General features: G+C 38.8%; 2 protein-coding genes across 5 annotated transcripts in view; one reads left to right on the plus strand and one right to left on the minus strand.

Annotated features, from left to right (window-relative positions):
- Nucleotides 1–5,255: 5,255 nt before the first annotated feature.
- On the minus strand, nucleotides 5,256–12,720 carry PSMD10 (proteasome 26S subunit, non-ATPase 10). Of its 2 annotated transcripts, none has more exons than XM_010358979.2 (5): nucleotides 12,491–12,720; nucleotides 9,846–9,944; nucleotides 9,044–9,190; nucleotides 8,855–8,942; nucleotides 5,256–6,176 (listed from the first exon to the last, which is right to left on the minus strand). In XM_010358979.2, the coding sequence occupies exons 1-5, from the start codon at nucleotides 12,602–12,604 to the stop codon at nucleotides 6,169–6,171; spliced, it is 456 nt and encodes a 151-aa protein (XP_010357281.1). In that variant the 5' UTR covers nucleotides 12,605–12,720; the 3' UTR covers nucleotides 5,256–6,168. The 2 variants fall into 2 exon arrangements, with proteins under 2 accessions (XP_010357281.1, XP_010357280.1); XM_010358978.2 differs by having other exon boundaries at nucleotides 8,776–8,942; nucleotides 12,491–12,695.
- Nucleotides 12,721–12,753: 33 nt separating this feature from the next.
- ATG4A (autophagy related 4A cysteine peptidase) overlaps nucleotides 12,754–18,397 on the plus strand; it is a 71,310-nt gene continuing 65,666 nt past the window's right edge. The window contains exon 1 of one of the 3 annotated variants that reach the window (XM_030934019.1): nucleotides 12,754–12,957. Coding sequence is in view for 1 of the 3 variants with exons in the window: in XM_010358975.2 (XP_010357277.1) it covers nucleotides 12,905–12,914 (10 nt within the window). In the remaining 2 variants the exon portion in view is untranslated. Of the gene's footprint in view, nucleotides 12,958–13,212; nucleotides 13,337–18,397 lie in introns of those variants that run through there. The other 2 variants (XM_010358975.2, XM_010358976.2) reach the window with 2 other exon arrangements.

An 18,397-nucleotide genomic window follows, 5' to 3' on the forward strand; every position in this document is an offset into this window, starting at 1 on the left:
TCCATCAGCCCAAAATGTTCCTTCATGCCCCTTTGTGCAAATCCACCATTGCCCTGGACCTAGGAAATCACTCATTGTTTTCCATCACTAGAGATTAACTTTGCCTTTTCTTGGCCCTCATACATATGGGATGATACAGTATGTACTTTTTTGTGTCTCACTTCCTTCTAAGGTGAATCCTTTTTAAATGAAGTAGTGAGTTTCTCATTTATCACTTTCAGATTTTCATGTAAAAGATTTTCTTAAACTGCAAACTCCTTTCTATATGGATCATAACCATACACAGATTGAGATAGAGTCTCTGTAGGTTTTAAGGAGAGTTAAAATGGAAATTAACATTACACTTATCTAGAGCCATGAAGAGAAGAGATAGCAAGCGTTTATTTCTGCATTTTCTTTGATGTGTCAATTTTCAGAAAATGTCAGGGATTTCTGACACATCTATAATTTCATTCATACTAAATATGAAAGTATGATATACATTGTGTCTGATGGACGCAAGAAGCAAAATGATGAAGGTCTTAAGAATGACCTAATATTTAGAGATTAAAAAGTAAACAGCAGTGTAAACATCTCAATTACCAGAATATCCAAGTAGCTGGAACTCACTTTTCCTTTCCATTTTTATTATAGAGGCAAATCACAAGAGACTGACACATAATAGTCAACAATTACACCCCAAAATTTTTGATAGATCAGTGCAGTCCAGGAAAGAAAGCACTACTGGTAGTCTTATAGAGCTCTGTCCTTATTAGCACTGTTCTGTTCAAAATACTGATGAATAGTTGAATCAGTGGCTTGTAACCTTTTTCTGAGGTCATGGATCACCTTGGGAATCTGCTGAAAACTCTAAACCCATCTCCACTGAAAAATGCTTATACACACAAAGTGTCACATATAGTTTTGGGTGAGTTACAGACTCCCTGAATCCAAGATGGAGAACCAGTTACTTAGATCAAAACACACGAAGTACCCTTAATAAATTTGTGGATGACTTGCTCCTAGGGGGAATGGCCACTAGGCTATAAGACAGAATCACAATTCAGAATGATATTGATAGCTCAAAAGTGGAGTTGAAGTCAACAAAATGAATTTGACAGGAATAAATAGAAAAATCTGGATTTAAAAACATGGAGTACATGTTGCCCAGGCAGAAACCCTACATGGGCAACGTTAGGAAGCACATGAGATTAATCTGGATTTGTACCTTTGGATCTCTCCTTTCAGTGCCATTTCTGGCCTTGTGGCACTTTATTTTCCAAACGCCCAGGATTCTTATGCTCCTACTAGTTCAGTGACCCGCTTAGTTCTTCCTCTCTCGGGCAGGACTCATTGTGCAGGACCTAAAGTAGCTGTTCTGTAACCCGTTCTTGTCCAGTGAACATGATCTTTCATCATTCAGTGATCTCATTAGGTTGATAAATGAGAGTCTTCTTGGGAGTATTTACCTTTTAAAGAGGACTCCAGCACAGATAATCCTTAATCCGAAGAGTCTAAACAATCCAGAGAAGAGATGTTTCTGAAAAAAGGAAACTTCTCAGCCCCTCTCAAATCAAACCAGGTGGTTTACCACCCATTCAAGCTGCTCTGGGCAACTCAGGTTTGATCAGAGCTAGAAGAGCACTCTGAAATAAATAGTATTCAAACTTTTTCAACCCCAGCACACCTGAGTTATAACACACACAGTGGGCCACTCCTAACAATGATGAGGTTGGAGATGATGTACAATAAATTCTTGGTGGGGGAGATAGGAAGGGGTAAATGTACTTTTAAAAAGCTGGTTCGGCCGGGCGCGGTGGCTCAAGCCTGTAATCCCAGCACTTTGGGAGGCCGAGACAGGCGGATCACGAGGTCAGGAGATCGAGACCATCCTGGCTAACATGGTGAAACCCCGTCTCTACTAAAAAATACAAAAAACTAGCTGGGCGAGGTGGCGGGCGCCTGTAGTCCCAGCTACTTGGAGGCTGAGGCAGGAGAATGGCGTGAACCCGGGAGGCGGAGCTTGCAGTGAGCTGAGAACCTGAGAACCGGCCACTGCACTCCAGCCTGGGCGACAGAGCAAGACTCCGTCTCAAAAAAAAAAAAAAAAAAAAAAAAAAGCTGGTTCACTCTTATATATTGCTACCCAGCCCCTAGAGGAGAATCCCTGAGTGCAGAGAAGTAAAATAATCTGCCTGAGATTACACAAAGTCAAAACTAGATTCACATCATTTGGATTTCAGTGCAATGCTCTTTCAACTGCACCAAACTACTAATTTCAGTGAAACAAACGCAAGCTTTAGTAATAAAAGGTTGTGTTACAATGTCTACTTGCTGGAAAACACATCAGTGGGCCTCATAAAAGGTTTAAACAAATCGATAAAGACTCAATACTCCCACTTGTCTTTGAAACTTTGGTTTAAAAACAAAACAAATAATTCAGAGATGATAATGAGGGCTCCAGGAAACGATAGAAAGATGTACCAATAAAGAAAAACTGTTCCACCACTCACAACACTTCAGAAAGCAAATGTGTGGGGTTTCCACGCCAAGTAATTTTCCAATTCTCTGCAGACACCAACTGGGTGTCCTACAATTTAATTCAATTCTGACACTACCCAGGGTTGGGTCTGACAAGACTGCCCCCAACTTCAGACACATCACAAGTATTGGGTGCCCAGGGTACCCACACTTCTGTTTGACTTGGGTATAAGTTGGGGGTTCCCACAACCTTAAGTTTGATAATTTGCTGTAATGGCTCATAGAACTCAAGGAAACGCTCTTGTTTACCAGTTTATTATAAAGGATACAGATGAATGGCCAGCTGAAGAGGTACATAGGGTGAGGTCCAGAAGAGTCCTCAACATAGGAGCTTCTGTTCCCATGAAGTTGGGGTGCACCACTCTTCTGGCATGTAGGTGTGTCACCAACCTAGATGCTCACCAAACCCTGTAGTTTAGGAATTTTTATGGAGGCTTCATTACATAGGCATGATCAACTGTTAACTCAATCTCCAGCCCCTCTTCCCTCCCTGGAGGATGGGGCTGAAAGTTCTAATCCTCTAATCATGGCTTGGTCACTAATAGCTCCCATTCTAAAGCTATCCAGGAGCCCACCAAGAGTTGCATCATTAGAACAAAAGGCACGCCTAGCACCCAGGAAATCCCAAGGGGTTTAGGAGCTCTATGTAAGACACTCCTATCACTCAGGAACTGTCAGGGGTTTTAGGAGCTCTGTTTCAGGTACTGGGGGCTGAGACCAAATACGTATTTCTTACTATGTCACAGCCAAATTAAAGAAAAGCACCAGGATAGGTGTTACAACTAACTGGTTATTTTCAAAATGCCAGAGTACCTTTCATTTGGTCCACTGTTTTTGAATAGAGGCAGAAAAGAAAATGAATTAGAATCCAGGAAAGCTAGATTTTTGGTACTGGCTGTTTCTCTAGCTCTGGGTGTTTTCTCAGCTGTAAAATGGAGATGATTTCTGCCTTCTTAAAGACTACAGGGAGAATAGATGTAAAAACTTATAAATTAAAAAACTGTGGTAGAACTATAGTTGGAGAAATGAGGTCTCCCTGACAACTGATTCAGTATTCTTTTTTCTCTCAACCAGGGATTTTTAACCTTTTGGGGGAATCACAGATGCCCTTGAGAATTTGATGTAAGCTATAAATCCTCTTCCCAGAGAAATTCACATTACAAATTTCTGCTTTCAATTTTAGGCAGTCAATAGAACTGTGAAGCTGGAGCCGTAAACCACAAAGAATCTTTATACTGTTATCGGACTTGCCAACAGATTGATTTGGAGGCCTTGTAGTGTAACAGAATATGGGAGCTGAAAGCAGCAGACACAGCTATCTAAGGAATTCATTGTAATTGGTATAGCTGAGAAATTGGGGAATCAAACACTAGTGTCATACAGTTAAATGTTAAGTCAAAGATTATGAAGAAAAACACAGATTTACTTTGAGGTTCACAAAACCTCACTGAAATTGTAGATTCTCTATAACAGATATTTAAGAATGCAAATGTTTTCACTATTTTCATTGGCCTTTTTCTTCCATCTTATATTTTCAGTTAAGCTTCACAATTATTTATTTATGTATTTTGAGATGAATTATCGCTCTGTCACCCAGGTTAGAGTGCAGTGGCACCAACTCGGCTCACTGCAACCTCCGCCTCCTGGGTTCAAGCGATTCTCGTGCCTCAACCTCCTGAGTAGCTGGGATTACAGGCACCCACCACACCTGGCTAATTCTTTTTAGTAGAGGTGGGGTTTCACCATGTTGGCCAGGCTGGTCTTGAACTCCTGACCTCAGGTAATCCGCCCGCCTTGGCTTCCCAATGTGCTGGCATAACAGGCATGAGCGACTGCGCCCAGCCAAATTATCTTTTTTTGTTTTGGAACTATAAAATCTGCTGACCTTGAATCAGCTTCATCTCTATCACCTTTCCCACAGACACAGGTAACAATCCGATCAATATCTGAGGCCACTAATATCTTCAGTTTATACAAATCTGTGGTCTAAATATTAACAAGTCATGCCATTTAAAATGCCAAAAGCCTACAAATTACCTGTGGCTTAGTTCCATTTGTATTGCTTATTGAAGAACCCGGATGAATTTCCTTTTACACCCATGAAACCTATTACCTCAGACAATTAACTCAGTATTTATGAAAAGTAAATGTCTTTAGTCGTAATAGACAAAGCTTTACTCTGATCACACTAAAAATACTAGAAATATTATTTCCCCTGCTATCAATTCTATCTCCAGCATTCAATAATTTTGTTCCGTAAGGTGCTTCTCTGATTAATGTTTAAGGTTAGCACTCAAAATACTTCTGTAAAAGGAGTTTCTATATCAATAACACAGTTGATGTTTATGAAACTCATTTTAGCTACTGATCATTAAGACTTTGACCCAAAATTAATGCAAGTTTGTACGTTCACTTGGATCACTTATTTCAAGCAGTAGTTGCAGCATAAAATTCAAATAAAAAATAATCTGAAAGTTACTTGGAGTTCATTAGATTTTATGACTAGTATCATTTAAGATGCTTCCCTAAATTGAGCTCAAGTTTATACTTACTAATTTCCTTTTGTTCTACATTTAATTAGCAATTCAGAAGATGGCTATTTTAAAAGATTTTAGCTACAATTCAAGCTTCACTAATTTTATTGACTTAAAGCTACCAAAAACTGAGAAATGTCTTTACTAAGGATTTTAAGGCTTAAGTGAATTCTAGCTAATTTGAAAGAAAAATTAGAAGACTCTTTCAACATTTTATTTTTTAGTTTCTGAAATACACATCAAAATACATTTTTGCTACATGTCATTTTAACAAGCTTGACATTCTTTGCAATACAGGATGACTCAAAATAGGTACTTTAAAACTTCCTTTAAAGAAAACCATACATTTTATTTCAGAGTAAACAACCCATCAAAAACAAATACATAGGTATATGGGCTATTGTTTTTCATTATTTTAGAGCACACCATTCAACTTAAAATTTGGTCCACTAAAATATGTAAATATACCTCCTATCACAAAAATAAATTAAACCTCATGGTTGAAAAAAAACCAGAGATGTTTGGCGTAGGCTGAGTGAGCTTGAAAAGCAAGTTAGGATGTTTTAACTGTATGGAGGAACATTACAGAATCCACACAGAAACATGTGGCAGAACAACTGGCTTGTTGCTATTGGAGCTGTTCTGTTTCAGAGAGGGATATAAGGTACGTGGGAGGGTGCTGAAGACTCACAACAGCCACAGAATTAGTTACTCAAAATTAACCAGAATTCAATATAGAAGAATATATGACAACAGTAGAACAATCTCAACAGTTACTTGATGCCTGGAAAACAAGCTGTAAGCTTCGAACTAGTAACTCAGAAAGAACAAGAGTCAACATGTTTATAAGACTTTGAAGGTGAGAAAACTTCATCATTCATAGATGATGTCTTGTGCACAAATACATTAGTTTGCAGAACACTGGGAACAACAACACAACGTACAAAGTAAGAATAAATCCAAGCTGTTTAACCTTCCACCATTCTCTTGAGTATTAAACCCAGGCCGCCTTTGGCCACTTGCAGGGGTGTCTTTTCTTCTTTATTCTCAATGTAAATACTTGCTCCTTGGGACACCAGCAGTTTTGCTTCTTCCACTCTCTCCTCATCACAGGCTAAGTGTCTGAAATCAGGGACCACCAAAGACCAATTAATCACTACCAATTCTATATAATGGTTAGGATTTCTTGCTAGGTCTAAAGTGCATATGATTAGGAAATGGTAACATTGGAAAGTTATTTAATCCGGAAAGAAACATCAGTTTGCATGAGGAGACTAAGTTAAAATTCTACAAAAAAAGCCTTGTAATACCAGATTGTAAATCATAATTCTGGTTCTACTTACAATAGAAGAAGGGATCTAAATACCAGCCTAAGGAACAACTTTTCTTATTTTACAGAGATAAGTAATTGTTTACCTCAAACACTACATGTAATAATTCAGGGTTAGAATTTAGAAAAGCCCCAGTTCATAATCTGTTAATAGTAATTTGTGCAGCTTAAAGTTTGAAAAAGCAGTTTAAAAGATTTTATATCATTTAATCCATATATATATGGATATATAATCCATATATCTGTCTTGTAAGTTAGCAAAGTATTATTATCACCATTTTACAGCTGAAATGGTGACAGAGGTTAAAGTTCCTACCTATGCTGACATGTCTTGGCAGTAAACTGAGTGGAAGAGGGTAACAACTTTTGCCATGCACTTAAGACTGCCAGGAGGGTATTAGGAGGCACTTTACATGTTGTTTTACTTAAACCTCACAATAATCTAGTAAGGAAGGAATTATTATCCTTATATTACAGATGAGGAAATTAAGATTCAAGGAAGATTAAGTAACTTTTATAAGTTGTTTAATATAAGTATTTAATATTGTTAGCAAGTGGTAGAGTCTGAATTGGGTAAACATCATCTAGCTATTCATAAATCCTATGTTCTTCCCAGGACTCTATCTTTTCTGACTCCTAGATTTTCTCTAGGCCATCCTGCCTTTCTATTTATGGAGAAAAGAGGTAGGGCATACAGGTCTTTCTAAACAGGGTCTCTCAGAATGCAGGAAAGATTTTAAAAACTAATAGTTAAGAAAATAATACTTTTTAAAAGTTGGTTCAAAGTCAAATTGGAAAAGGTTGAACCTCACTCTGGACTAAAAAGAAGACTCACAGAGCTTCTGGTTCAAGAAAAAGTCACCATTCAACACAGAAGAAAAGTGGCCAAGTACTGTGGAAACATATCAAGGTAAAGGCCAGCTTCAGGTCATACATATAATTCAATTACAGATGGATTTTAAGAGTTAAATGCAAAACAATAACACTAACCCTCAATCAAAACCAATGAAACGCTAAAATAACCTATAATAAAAGACAGGTGAATATTTAATTTCAGGGTGAGGAAGAGCTTTCTAGTCATGAGGAAAGATGAATCGGCTTGACTATGTAGAAATTTTAAAACTTATCTTATGCAAAAGAAATTATGAACAAAATGAAAAGATAAATTAGGAAAAATATTTTCAACTAATGTTGCAGAACATTAATATTTTACCATGTCAAATCAAGAGCACTTAAAACCCTGTGAAAATAAATTAATTTCCCAAAAGGAAACAGAGAAAGGGACACAAAAAGGTACAATTAGATAAGAAATGTAATTAGCCATGGACATTTAAAAAAAAGTTCAAATTCATTAATAAAAATGTAAATTACATCTATGAAATATCATTTTCACATAACAAAAGGATAATTTAGTGTTGGTGAGGGGGTAATGGGCACTCTTAAACTGCTGTTGGAAGGGTAAAATGATACAACTCCTCTGGAAGCAATCTGGCAACACATAGCAAGTCTTAAAATGTGTGTATTTGTTGACCCAGCAATTCAACTTCTAGGAGTCTATATGAAGGTAATAATCAGAAATATGGCCAAAAGTTTTCCGGCCAAAAGTTTTCCGTACAAAGTTGGTCAATTATTTTAGAGACAAGGTCTTGCTCCACCCAGGCTGGAGTGCAGTGGTGTGATCACATCTCACTGTAACCTGGAGCTCCTGGGTTCAAGCAATCCTCCCACCTCAATCTCCCGAGCAGCTGTCCTACAGGTGCATGCCATCATGACTGACTAAGTTTTTAATTTTTTCTAGAGACAGGGGGTCTTGCTGTGTTGCCCAGGCTGGTCTTGAACTCCTGGCCTCAAGTGATCCTCCCGCCTTGGCTTTACAAAGTGCTGGGATTACAGACATGAGCCATCATGCCTGGCTCAATGTACCATTATTTATAATAGTGAAAAACTCAAAAAAGTTTAAATATACAGTAATAGAGGAATTATTAAATTATCGCACATCTATACAGCAGAATTGTACATAACCATTAAAAAAGTTTTAAACATATTTAATGACATTGGAAAATGTTTATAATATACTATTGAGGTGAAAAGAACAAGAGCTAAAACTACATACACAGTATGACCCCAATTTTGCTAAAAAATATGTACATGTAAAATATGTACATCTGAATATAAAAGACCAGGAGGAAATACACAAGAATGTGATCAGTAGTTATTTCTGAGTGGCAAAATAATAGGCAATTTTTATCTTTACATTTTGTGCAATTTAACATTTTTGCCATTAACACGTATTGCGTCTATAAGCAGACTAAAAAAAGAAATGATGTATAAGAATTATTGCAAGAGGGCTAACGTCAGGTAGAATACAAATGACTGCTACTTGTCACTTACAGAGGAGTGTTACCCTCAGTGTCTTGGATGTTTGTGGATGCTTTGTAGTACAGAAGGATATGAATCATCTTCAAGTTACCCTTGGCTGCTGCCCGGTGCATTGCTGTAGCCTCATAATGGTCCTTAGCATCTGGATTAGCCCCGCCTTCTAGTAACATGACAGCGATCTGGAAAGATGGAGCAGAAAGAAGAAAACAATGCAGAGATCTATCTGTGTTTGTATACACTTTTAGAACTCAACAGAAGTAGCCTAGGGATGGAACCATACCTCATGCCTGTTTTTGGAAGCTGCATAATGTAGGGGAGTACAGCCATTTTGATTGACAGCATTCACTTGAGCACCTTTTCCCAGAAGGGCTTTTACAATCTCATCCCGGCCAGCAGAAGCCGCAATATGAAGAGGAGACCAACCTGCCTATAAAAGAAGTAGGCAGTAGAAACACCAGGGGAAAAAGGCACAAGGATTAGTGCTAACATTTAGGCAGGGTTAACAAGGAGCTTTACAAAGGTAAAAAAATATTTGCTTACAAAAAAGGTTCCATTCTTACTCTTCACAAATCTAATCCTAATATAACCATACCATTAGAATAAATCTCTTTATGTAACAAAAAAGTTATCTAGGTCCTCATTATTCAGGCCATATTCACCAAAAAACAAAAAAATCCAACATAATAGAAAGAGTTTATGGTCTTTTAGGGTTCACCATAACAAGCCCTGATCTGTACGTTTATTTTTGTTGTTTTTATTTTTAAAGACAAAGTCTCAGTCTGTCACCCAGGATAGAGTACAATGGCTCACCGCAGCCTCAAACTACTGGGCTCCAGCAATCCTCCTACCTCAGCCTCTCCTGTATGTTTACCTTAAATCACAGAGTATGAGTGGCAAACATAACACTGTAAAATAATGCAACCATGAGTCTCACGCTTGATCACAAGGGCCATGCTATAACTTTCCAGTTGCAAAGGTTACAATTTTCTTTATGAGCTTAATGCACAGGCTTCAGTAAACACCAGTCTGGAGTATAAAGATAACTGAGAAATTTATCAACTCAACTTTATCAAAGTACTCACATCGTCTTTATCATTCACTGGCACTCCAAGTTGCAACAAAAATTCAACAATTTCTGTATGTCCAGCTGAGCATGCCCAGTGCAATGCAGTTCTCCTGTCCTACAGAGAAGCAGTAATAGAAACATTCTTGAAGAGAAACAGAAGGCAAAAGAGCAAGAAAAGAAGATACTGGTGCTGGCAAATCTATAGTTTGAAAATACGAAATGCAGAGTACTGGATCCTCAGGTAGGTAACCTTAAACTATATTACTTACTGGTGTAAGACAGATGAAAGTTTAAGTAACATGGGGAGAATGACATTCATGAACATATGTAATTCTGGGCAGAATACGACAAGGAAAGTAGTAGAGCAAGAAACTGATTTCAATGCTTTGACCGAAATACATCTTTGGTTGTTTTACTATTACATTATTTACGTACTTTTACATCAGGCACTGTGCTGGGAGTTTTACATGCATCGTATCATGTAATTCCTATCATTCTACACAGTGCTTATTATCTCCATTTTTCAGATGAGGAAACTAAAACTCCCCAGGTAAGCACCTTGTGGACGGTCATACGGATACTAAATAGTGAAGCTGGGACACAACTGTCAGTGAAGTTCTGACTCTGAAATCTCTACTACCACACTGACCTCAAGTTAGATGTTGTAGAAGGAACACATGAATCTGACGGGGGAAGAAATGTTCATTAAACTAGTTGAAATTATCTATAACTTAAAACCATAAATAGAAATATAATTTAGAAAACCCAACACACAGAGAACAAGAAAATTACTTTTTATAAAAAATAATAAGCTATGGCCGGGTGCGGTGGTTCACGCCTGTAATCCCAGCACTTTGGGAGGGCGAGGTGGGCAGATCACCTGAGGTCGGGAGTTCCAGACCAGCCTGGCAACATGGTGAAACTCCATCTCTACTAAAAACACAAAAGTTAGTCCAGTGTGGTGGCAGGCATCTGTAATCCCAGTTACTTGGGAGAATGAGGCAGGGGAATCGCTTGAACCCGGGAGGCAGAGGTTGCAGTGAGCTGATACCGCGCCACTGCACTCCAGCCTGGGCAACAAGAGCGAAACTGTCTCAAAAAAATAAATAAATAAATACATAAAAATAAAAATAAGCTATAGTAGTCATTATTTGTCAAAGGGAATCCCTATTTGCAGTGACTGCTATATTTCTTAGCCCCACAGAATAGAAAATGGTATTTTAAACTCTATTACAAAAAATTTCAAACACACAAGAATAGAGGGAATAGAATAGAAACCCACATGCCTACTGCTTAGAATTAACAACAAACATCTTGCCCTATTTGCTTTATCTAGTTTTTTCCTTGCTGAGTTTTCCAAAAACAAATCCTAAATATGATATCATGAGTTTTCACCCTTGTCTTTCAGTATGTAAAAAATAAAGGTATTTCTTATATAACTATGAGACCATTATTACACTTACTAAAATTAACACTAACTCCTTTAGAATGTCTAACATCCGGTCTGTATTCAGATTTCCCCAGCTGTCTCCCAAATGTCTTTTTGCAGTTGGTTTGTTTAAATCAGGAACCAAACAAGATCCATAAATCGCATTTCTTCGTGTTTTTTACATCTCTTGATACAGTTCCCTTCCCTTTTTAAGCCATTGACTTGAAGAATGGTTAAATTTCTAATGGAGTGCTATTAAATCTTAATATAAATTATTACATTTAAATTTAAATCCTTAAATATCACCAGACCATAATGAAGTAAACTAGGTAAAGGTAAGGCCATTTTCAGGTTGAGTAATAAAGGAAAGTTCCAGAAAAGAGACAACAGTCTCTTGATTTCTAATTCTCTCCCAAAAGACACGAAATGGAGATTTGTAAGTATAGGACAGTTTCACTAGTGCTTAGCACACTCTCTGCGAAACCCAAGGCCATCTATAAATATTTGTCGGCTTACTGAGGGCACCATGAATCCCAGAAACTGAGGATGAAAGCGCGAGGGTCCTGTGAGCAGGAGGGCAGAAGGAAACACTTCTCAACTTCTGTCTGCCTCTGCTTAGAATGTCCACTCATTCCCCCATGGAAATCTCACTCATGCTTCAAAGTCTAAACTTCCCTTCTTTGCAAAAACTTTTCCAATTAATGACAGCCATATTCAGCATCAGATTCTCCTATTAACGTGTTCTGAAAGCACCATGTAAACTCTGCCGAGTATTTACCACAATTTGTAATCGGACATGTTTTTATGCTTATTTTACTGTCTGCATCTTCCACTCGACCGTATCCCCAGCTCCTAGCAAACTGCCTGGCACTGAAGGGGAGTTCAATTACACATGTGTTACTGAATACAGTTACTAGTAAAGGTAAATAAATTCATATAAAGAGCCTTCCTTTTCACTGATTGGGAATTTCTGAGAAATGCGGTAGACGTTCTAGAACTATCCAAAAATCAGGGAGTGGAGCTCCGGACCAACGGGAAAATATCTGAGGTCTGCGGGGCTAGCCCTCGCAGGCCTATCGCGAGTCCTGAGGTGACCCCGGGGGACTGCTTGGGGCGGCGGGGGCGGGGTTCTGCTCCTCTCAGAAACCGGGCCTCCGCTAGGGCCGGGCCCCGAAAGCCACGTAGGGCTTCGCCGACGTCCCCAGCTGCGAAGAGACCTAGCGTTGCTTTACCTGGTCAGTTCTAGTAGCCAGGGATTTATCGGCCAGAATACTCTCCTTCAACTCTTCCAGCTTCCCGCTGTAGGCCAGGTTGCAGACCATTAGGTTAGACACACACCCCTCCATTTCGCTATCCCAGCAACTACTCGACGCGCGAGCAACGCCCGCCTCACTTCGCCGGCTCCGGCTGCCAGTCAAAACAGCCGTTAGAGCTCCACCAATCACCGGCCTTCCTCGTTCCCTTTTCCTTTACCATCGCACGACGCCTCTGGGAGTTGCAGTTTGAGAGCAGTTCCGGGCAGGGAGCCGCCTTTGCTGCCCTCCCAGACTTGGCCTCTAGCAGTGCGGAACTACAAGTCCCAGGGTTCCTAGCGACCGCCCGTAGTCAAGTTGCCGGTGGAATTGGCCCAGGATGACAGCTGGAGAATGGAGTCAGGTATGGGGAGCGGCTTTGAGTGGAACCGTGTGAAAGAGCCGGGGTGGGTAGTCGCTGGCGGGTCGTTGAGTCGGCCATATGAAATGGGTTCGGGGGCAGGGCAAGAGAGTTATGGGAGCCTAAAGGTCCTGTCCCTCGGGGTTCCTGACCTGCAGTGGCAGGCGGAAGGGACAAGGGTTGGAGCTGAGTACTACCTCCTGAGCTCGAACCGGTGACGGTGGCTACCCTCCCCCTCCCTGCCACCGCCCAGGGAGTGGAAAGAAGTGGGAGTTAATTACTCCGACATCTCGGCGGTGTGGCATCTGGACAGGGTTCTGCCACAGCAGTGATAGCATATGGCACCGTACTGAGGTGATGTGCCAGGGTGATGCCAAAGGCAGCGTGTGATGCCGCGGGAGCCACTTGATATCTAAGAGACCTCGGTGAGTCCATAGCCTGGTGACATCACAACTTGATGAGGGTCATCTTAAGGATACCGGGCTGTGGTGTTGGCACTTTAATATCACGATATTAACTATGTTGTCAAGGCTTTGCTACAACTATTAAGCTAATAGTGTTTCTTTTTATAGAAATCCCAAATAGTGCCATAGCAGAAGCAATGCAAGACTGACCCTTTATAGGGCATATCCAGAGGACATTATGCCACAACTAGGTAATGATAAGAATACATTTAAGAAAGAGATTATGTTTATGTTTATCCTGTTATAGTGTAGAATAGCAGTTGGGAAACTTTCTGTAAAGAGCCAGATAGTAAATATTTTAGGCTTTGTAAGTCAAAAGGGAAAATCAAGAATATTTTGTTGGTACTTTTATGACAAGAGAGAAAACAAATTTCAACAAATTTTTATGGATGAAATTCAAAATATAATACTAATTGAGTACTTTTTTTTTGTAATACAGGAGGACTACCAATGAGAAGAATATAGTTCTTTTTAGGGGATAATATTTTGCTTAATTGGAGCTCAGAATTAGTGTTCTGTACTGTCAAAATTGATTTTAAATATTCATCTGTTAATGCTGATCTGTTATGAGATTTTTACCTATTTAATCTTTGAAAATGTCATTTTACACAGATAGGTACTGTCAAATACTGATATCAATTCATAAACATACACTTTTTTATTTTTATTTAAATTATTTTTTTCAAAAATTTCAGAATAGTTTTAGAGTTATAGAAAAGTTGCAAGGTTAGTAGAGTTCCTGTATACCACTCACTCAAAATGAGGTACATTTTACACATCATAAAATTCACTGATTTCAAGTGCATAATTAAATGATTTTTGGTAACTTTACTGAAGTGGGGCCACCATCACCATAAATCAGTTTTAGAACTTTTTGATCTCTCCAGTAAGATTCCCTCTTGCCTATTTACAGTTAATCAATCCTCTGTCCCATTCCCAGCCCCAGACAACTACTAATCTACTTTTTTGTTTCTATAAATTTGCCTATTCTGGACATTTTATATAAATGAAATCATACAATATGCAGTCTTTGTGTCTGATTTTTTTCACTTAGCATCATATTTTTGAGATTTATCCGTATCATAGTATGTATCAGTACTTCCTTACTTTTTTATTGCCAAATAGTATTCCATTTTATGGATATAACACATTTTTGTCTATCTACTCACTATTAGATAGGTACATCAGTTTCCAAGTTTTGGCTACTATGACTAGTGCTGCTAAGAAGATTAGTATGTAAGTCTTTGTGTGGACGTATTTTTTTCATTTCTCTTTGATAGATACTTAAGGGTGCAGTTACTGGATCACAGGGAAAATATATGTTTAACTTCTTAAGAAACTGCACAACTGTTTTCCAAAATGGCAGCAACATTTTGCACTTCCATTAGCAATGTATGAGAGTTCCTGTTTCTCCACATCCTTGCCACCATTTGTTATTTACTGTGTTTTTTATTATAGCCATTCTAAGTGGGTGTGAAATGGTGTTTCATTGTGGTTTTAATTTATAAATTTATAAATTATAATTTATAATATGGTGAGCATATTTTCATGTGCTTCTTAGCCATTCATATATCTTCTTCAGTGAAGTGTCTGTTATATCTTTTGTCCATTTTTAAATCGAGTTGTCTTTTTGGCGTTGAGTTGTAAGGATGGTTTCTATATTCTAGATCAAGTCCCTGAGAGATATATGATATGCACATATAATCTCCCAGTCTGCTGCTTACCTTTTTCTTTTCTTGATGGTGTCTTTTGAAGTGAAAACGTTTTGAATTTGGGTGACGTCCAATTTATCATTTTTTTTTTTCATGGACCATTCTTTTGGTGTTGTACTTAAGAAGTTTTTGCCTAATTGCAAGGTCTCAGTGATTTTCTCCAATGTTTTCTTCTAAAAGCTTTATTACTTCATCTCTTACATTTAAGTCTATGATTCATTTTGAGTTCATTTTTTCTCTGTGATGTGAGGTGAGAATCTAAGTTCTTTTTTTGCATGTGGATATAGAAATTGTCCTAGCACCATTTGCTGAATCTCTTATCATGAACATCTTACGTTGCTGTGCTATATATGTCACAACTAATAAGCCCACATTGGTATATTGCTATTAACTATACCCCATGCTTTTTTGTTTTTTTCAGGTTTCACTAGTTTATCTCTAGAGATGCTGTCCCATCCAGGATACCACATTACATTTAGTCATTGTATCTCCTTAGCCTCTTCTGACTTGTGACACTTTCTCAGACTTATTTTGTTTTGGTGACCTTGATAGTTTTAAGGAGTACTGGTCAGTCATTTTGTTGAAAAACCCTCAATTTTATGCTTAGACTGGCATTATGTGTTTGGAAGGAAGTCCGCAGAGGTCAAGTACCACATTCTCATCATACATTATCAATGTTACACAAACATATGATTTTAATTGAGCATATTCATTGCTTGGAATACAATTCTGTTCTTCTCTTAATAGTGCCTTTTAGCATTATATGGCGGGTTAATCACTTCCAATTGAAAGTTTGGTGAAAGCTGCTCAATTACACAGTTAAATGGATTTTGGAATATGGAATATCCTTTGCACTTGTTTCAAGGTCCAAAAACTACTGCTGGAACTGTAGTCTGAATTCAGAAAATATATATGCTGCAAATTTGTATGGAAATAGAGATCTTGCTTCTTGTTTTAACTTTTATTTCATTTTATTTTGAGACAGAGTCTCGCTCTGTCACCCAGGCTGGAATGCAGTGGCACAATCTTGGCACACTGCAATCTTTGCCTCCCGGTCTTAAGCGATCTCCTGCCTCAGCCTCCCGAGGCGCATGCTACCACACCTGGCTAATTTTTGTATTTTTAATAGAGACAGCGTTTCGCCATATTGGCCAGGCCGGTCTCCAACTCCTGACCTCAGGTGATCCTCCCAGAGTGCTGGGATTACAAGCATGAGCCACTGTGCCGGGCCTATTTTATTTTTTATTGAGACAGGGTCTTCTTCTGTTGCCCAGACTGGAGTGCAGTGGCACGATCATGGCTCACTGCAGCCTCCACCTCCCTAACTCAAGTAATCCTGTCACCTCAGCCGCTGGAGCAACTGGGACTACAGGCATGCACCAACACACTTAGCCAATTTATGATTTTTTGTAGTTACAGGGTCTCACTATGTTGCCCAGGCTGATCTCGAACTTCTGGGCTCAAGTGATCCTCCCACCTAGGTCTCCCAAAATGCTGGGATTACAGGTGTGAGCCACCATGTCCAGCTGAGATTTCATTTATTTCTTCTGGGTACTTAACTAGGAGTGGAATTGCTGGGTCATATCGTAACTCTGTTTAACTTTTTGAGAAACTTTCAGACTGTTTACAAAAGTGGCTGTACCATTTTACCTTCCCATCAGCAAGCAGTGTTCAAGGGTTCAGATTTCAGATTTATCCACATTTTTTTCTTATTTTCTTTTTGTTTTTTGGAGACAGAGTCTCACTCTGTCGCCCAGGCTGGAGTGCAGTGGCAGGATCTCAGCCCACTGCAACCTCTGCCTCCTGGGTTCTAGTGATTCTTGTGCCTCAGCTTCCTGAGTAGCTGGGATTACAGGCATGTACCTCCACGCTGGCTAATTTTTGTATTTTCAGTAGAGACAGGGTTTTGCCATGTTGGCCAGGCTGGTCTGGAACTCCTGTCCTCAAGAGATCTGCCCACCTTGGCCTTCCAAAATGCTGGGATTATAGGCGTGAGCCACCACATCCAGCCAAATTTCTCCATATCTTTACCAATACTTATCAATATCTGTCTTTTTGATTATAGGCATTCTAGTGGATATAAAGTGGTGATCTATAAAGTGGTGATCTATAAACACCCATTCCAGCCTGGGTGACAGAGCGAGACTCTGTCTCAAAATAAAATGAAATAAAAGTTAAAACAAGAAGCAAGATCTCTATTTCCATACAAATTTGTAGCATATATATTTTCTGAATTCAGACTACAGTTCCAGCAGTAGTTTTTGGACCTTGAAGCAAGTGCAAAGGGTATTCCATATTGACTTGTGACAGCATGGGAAGTAGATAAAGCATCTTGACATTACTTGTGATTCAAACAATATTGTCAAAATGACTTTACTACAGTTTTTTTCATATATAAGCATTGTTTGCCTTGTAATTTTAGGTTGAATTAATTAATAAACATTATCAAGCCTGCATCAAAAGTTAATTTCCAAAGCCATTCAGCATTCTCTAACAGTGTTTGAAGGTGGTTCTTCCAACCATTTAAAATTGTGAGAATCATTCATACCTTGCTTGCCACACAAAAACATGAGATGGGCTGAATTTAGCCTGCCAGTCATAGTTGGTGTAGAGCAGAAGTGCCCTGCATATTCAATAAATACTTCTCTAGTTGATTATTGAGGTACAGTATCCCTGTGTTGTAGTATTCACAAAGTATTGGGTATAGTGACATTTCACCATAAAAATGCATCAAGTACTTGGATCTGATTGGTAGAAAAGCTGGAAAAACAATTCCAAGTGCCTTTCCTACTGAGTGACTTGTTTGGGTAATCTTCTTTTATAAACAGTATATTTTGCTTTTATTTTATTTGATGTGACATGGTAATTAACTTTCAATTCTGAGTCCTTTAAGGCCAATGGGAAGTTATCTTTTGACTTTTTGAAAGCTGCAAGATAAATAGGTCTTAGAGGAGAAGGTCTCTTCTCTTTTGTGGCTGGCCCCAAGTTATGGAGGAATGATGTGGTTGCTGTTTATGTCCATTAAGAGGCAAATGGGGCCCTGTTAGGGTCTGACTCCCTTGCTGCTCTTATAATTGAACGTTTCCTATTGCTCTTTCCACTGATCACCTGGATTCTAGATATTAAAAAAAAACTAAGTTCATCTTCTAGACTTGAAGAATAATGCCAATAATAACTAGCATTTATAGATCACATTGTCAGTTACTGAGCTTATCTTATGCAATCCTCACATCAGCTCTGTGAGGAAGGTACTATTATCCTGCAGCTCCTACCTTTTTTAAAATGAGAAAACAGGCACAGAGGAGTGAAG

This window comes from Rhinopithecus roxellana, chromosome 7 (genome assembly GCF_007565055.1).
Source record: "Rhinopithecus roxellana isolate Shanxi Qingling chromosome 7, ASM756505v1, whole genome shotgun sequence".
NCBI lineage: Eukaryota > Metazoa > Chordata > Mammalia > Primates > Cercopithecidae > Rhinopithecus > Rhinopithecus roxellana.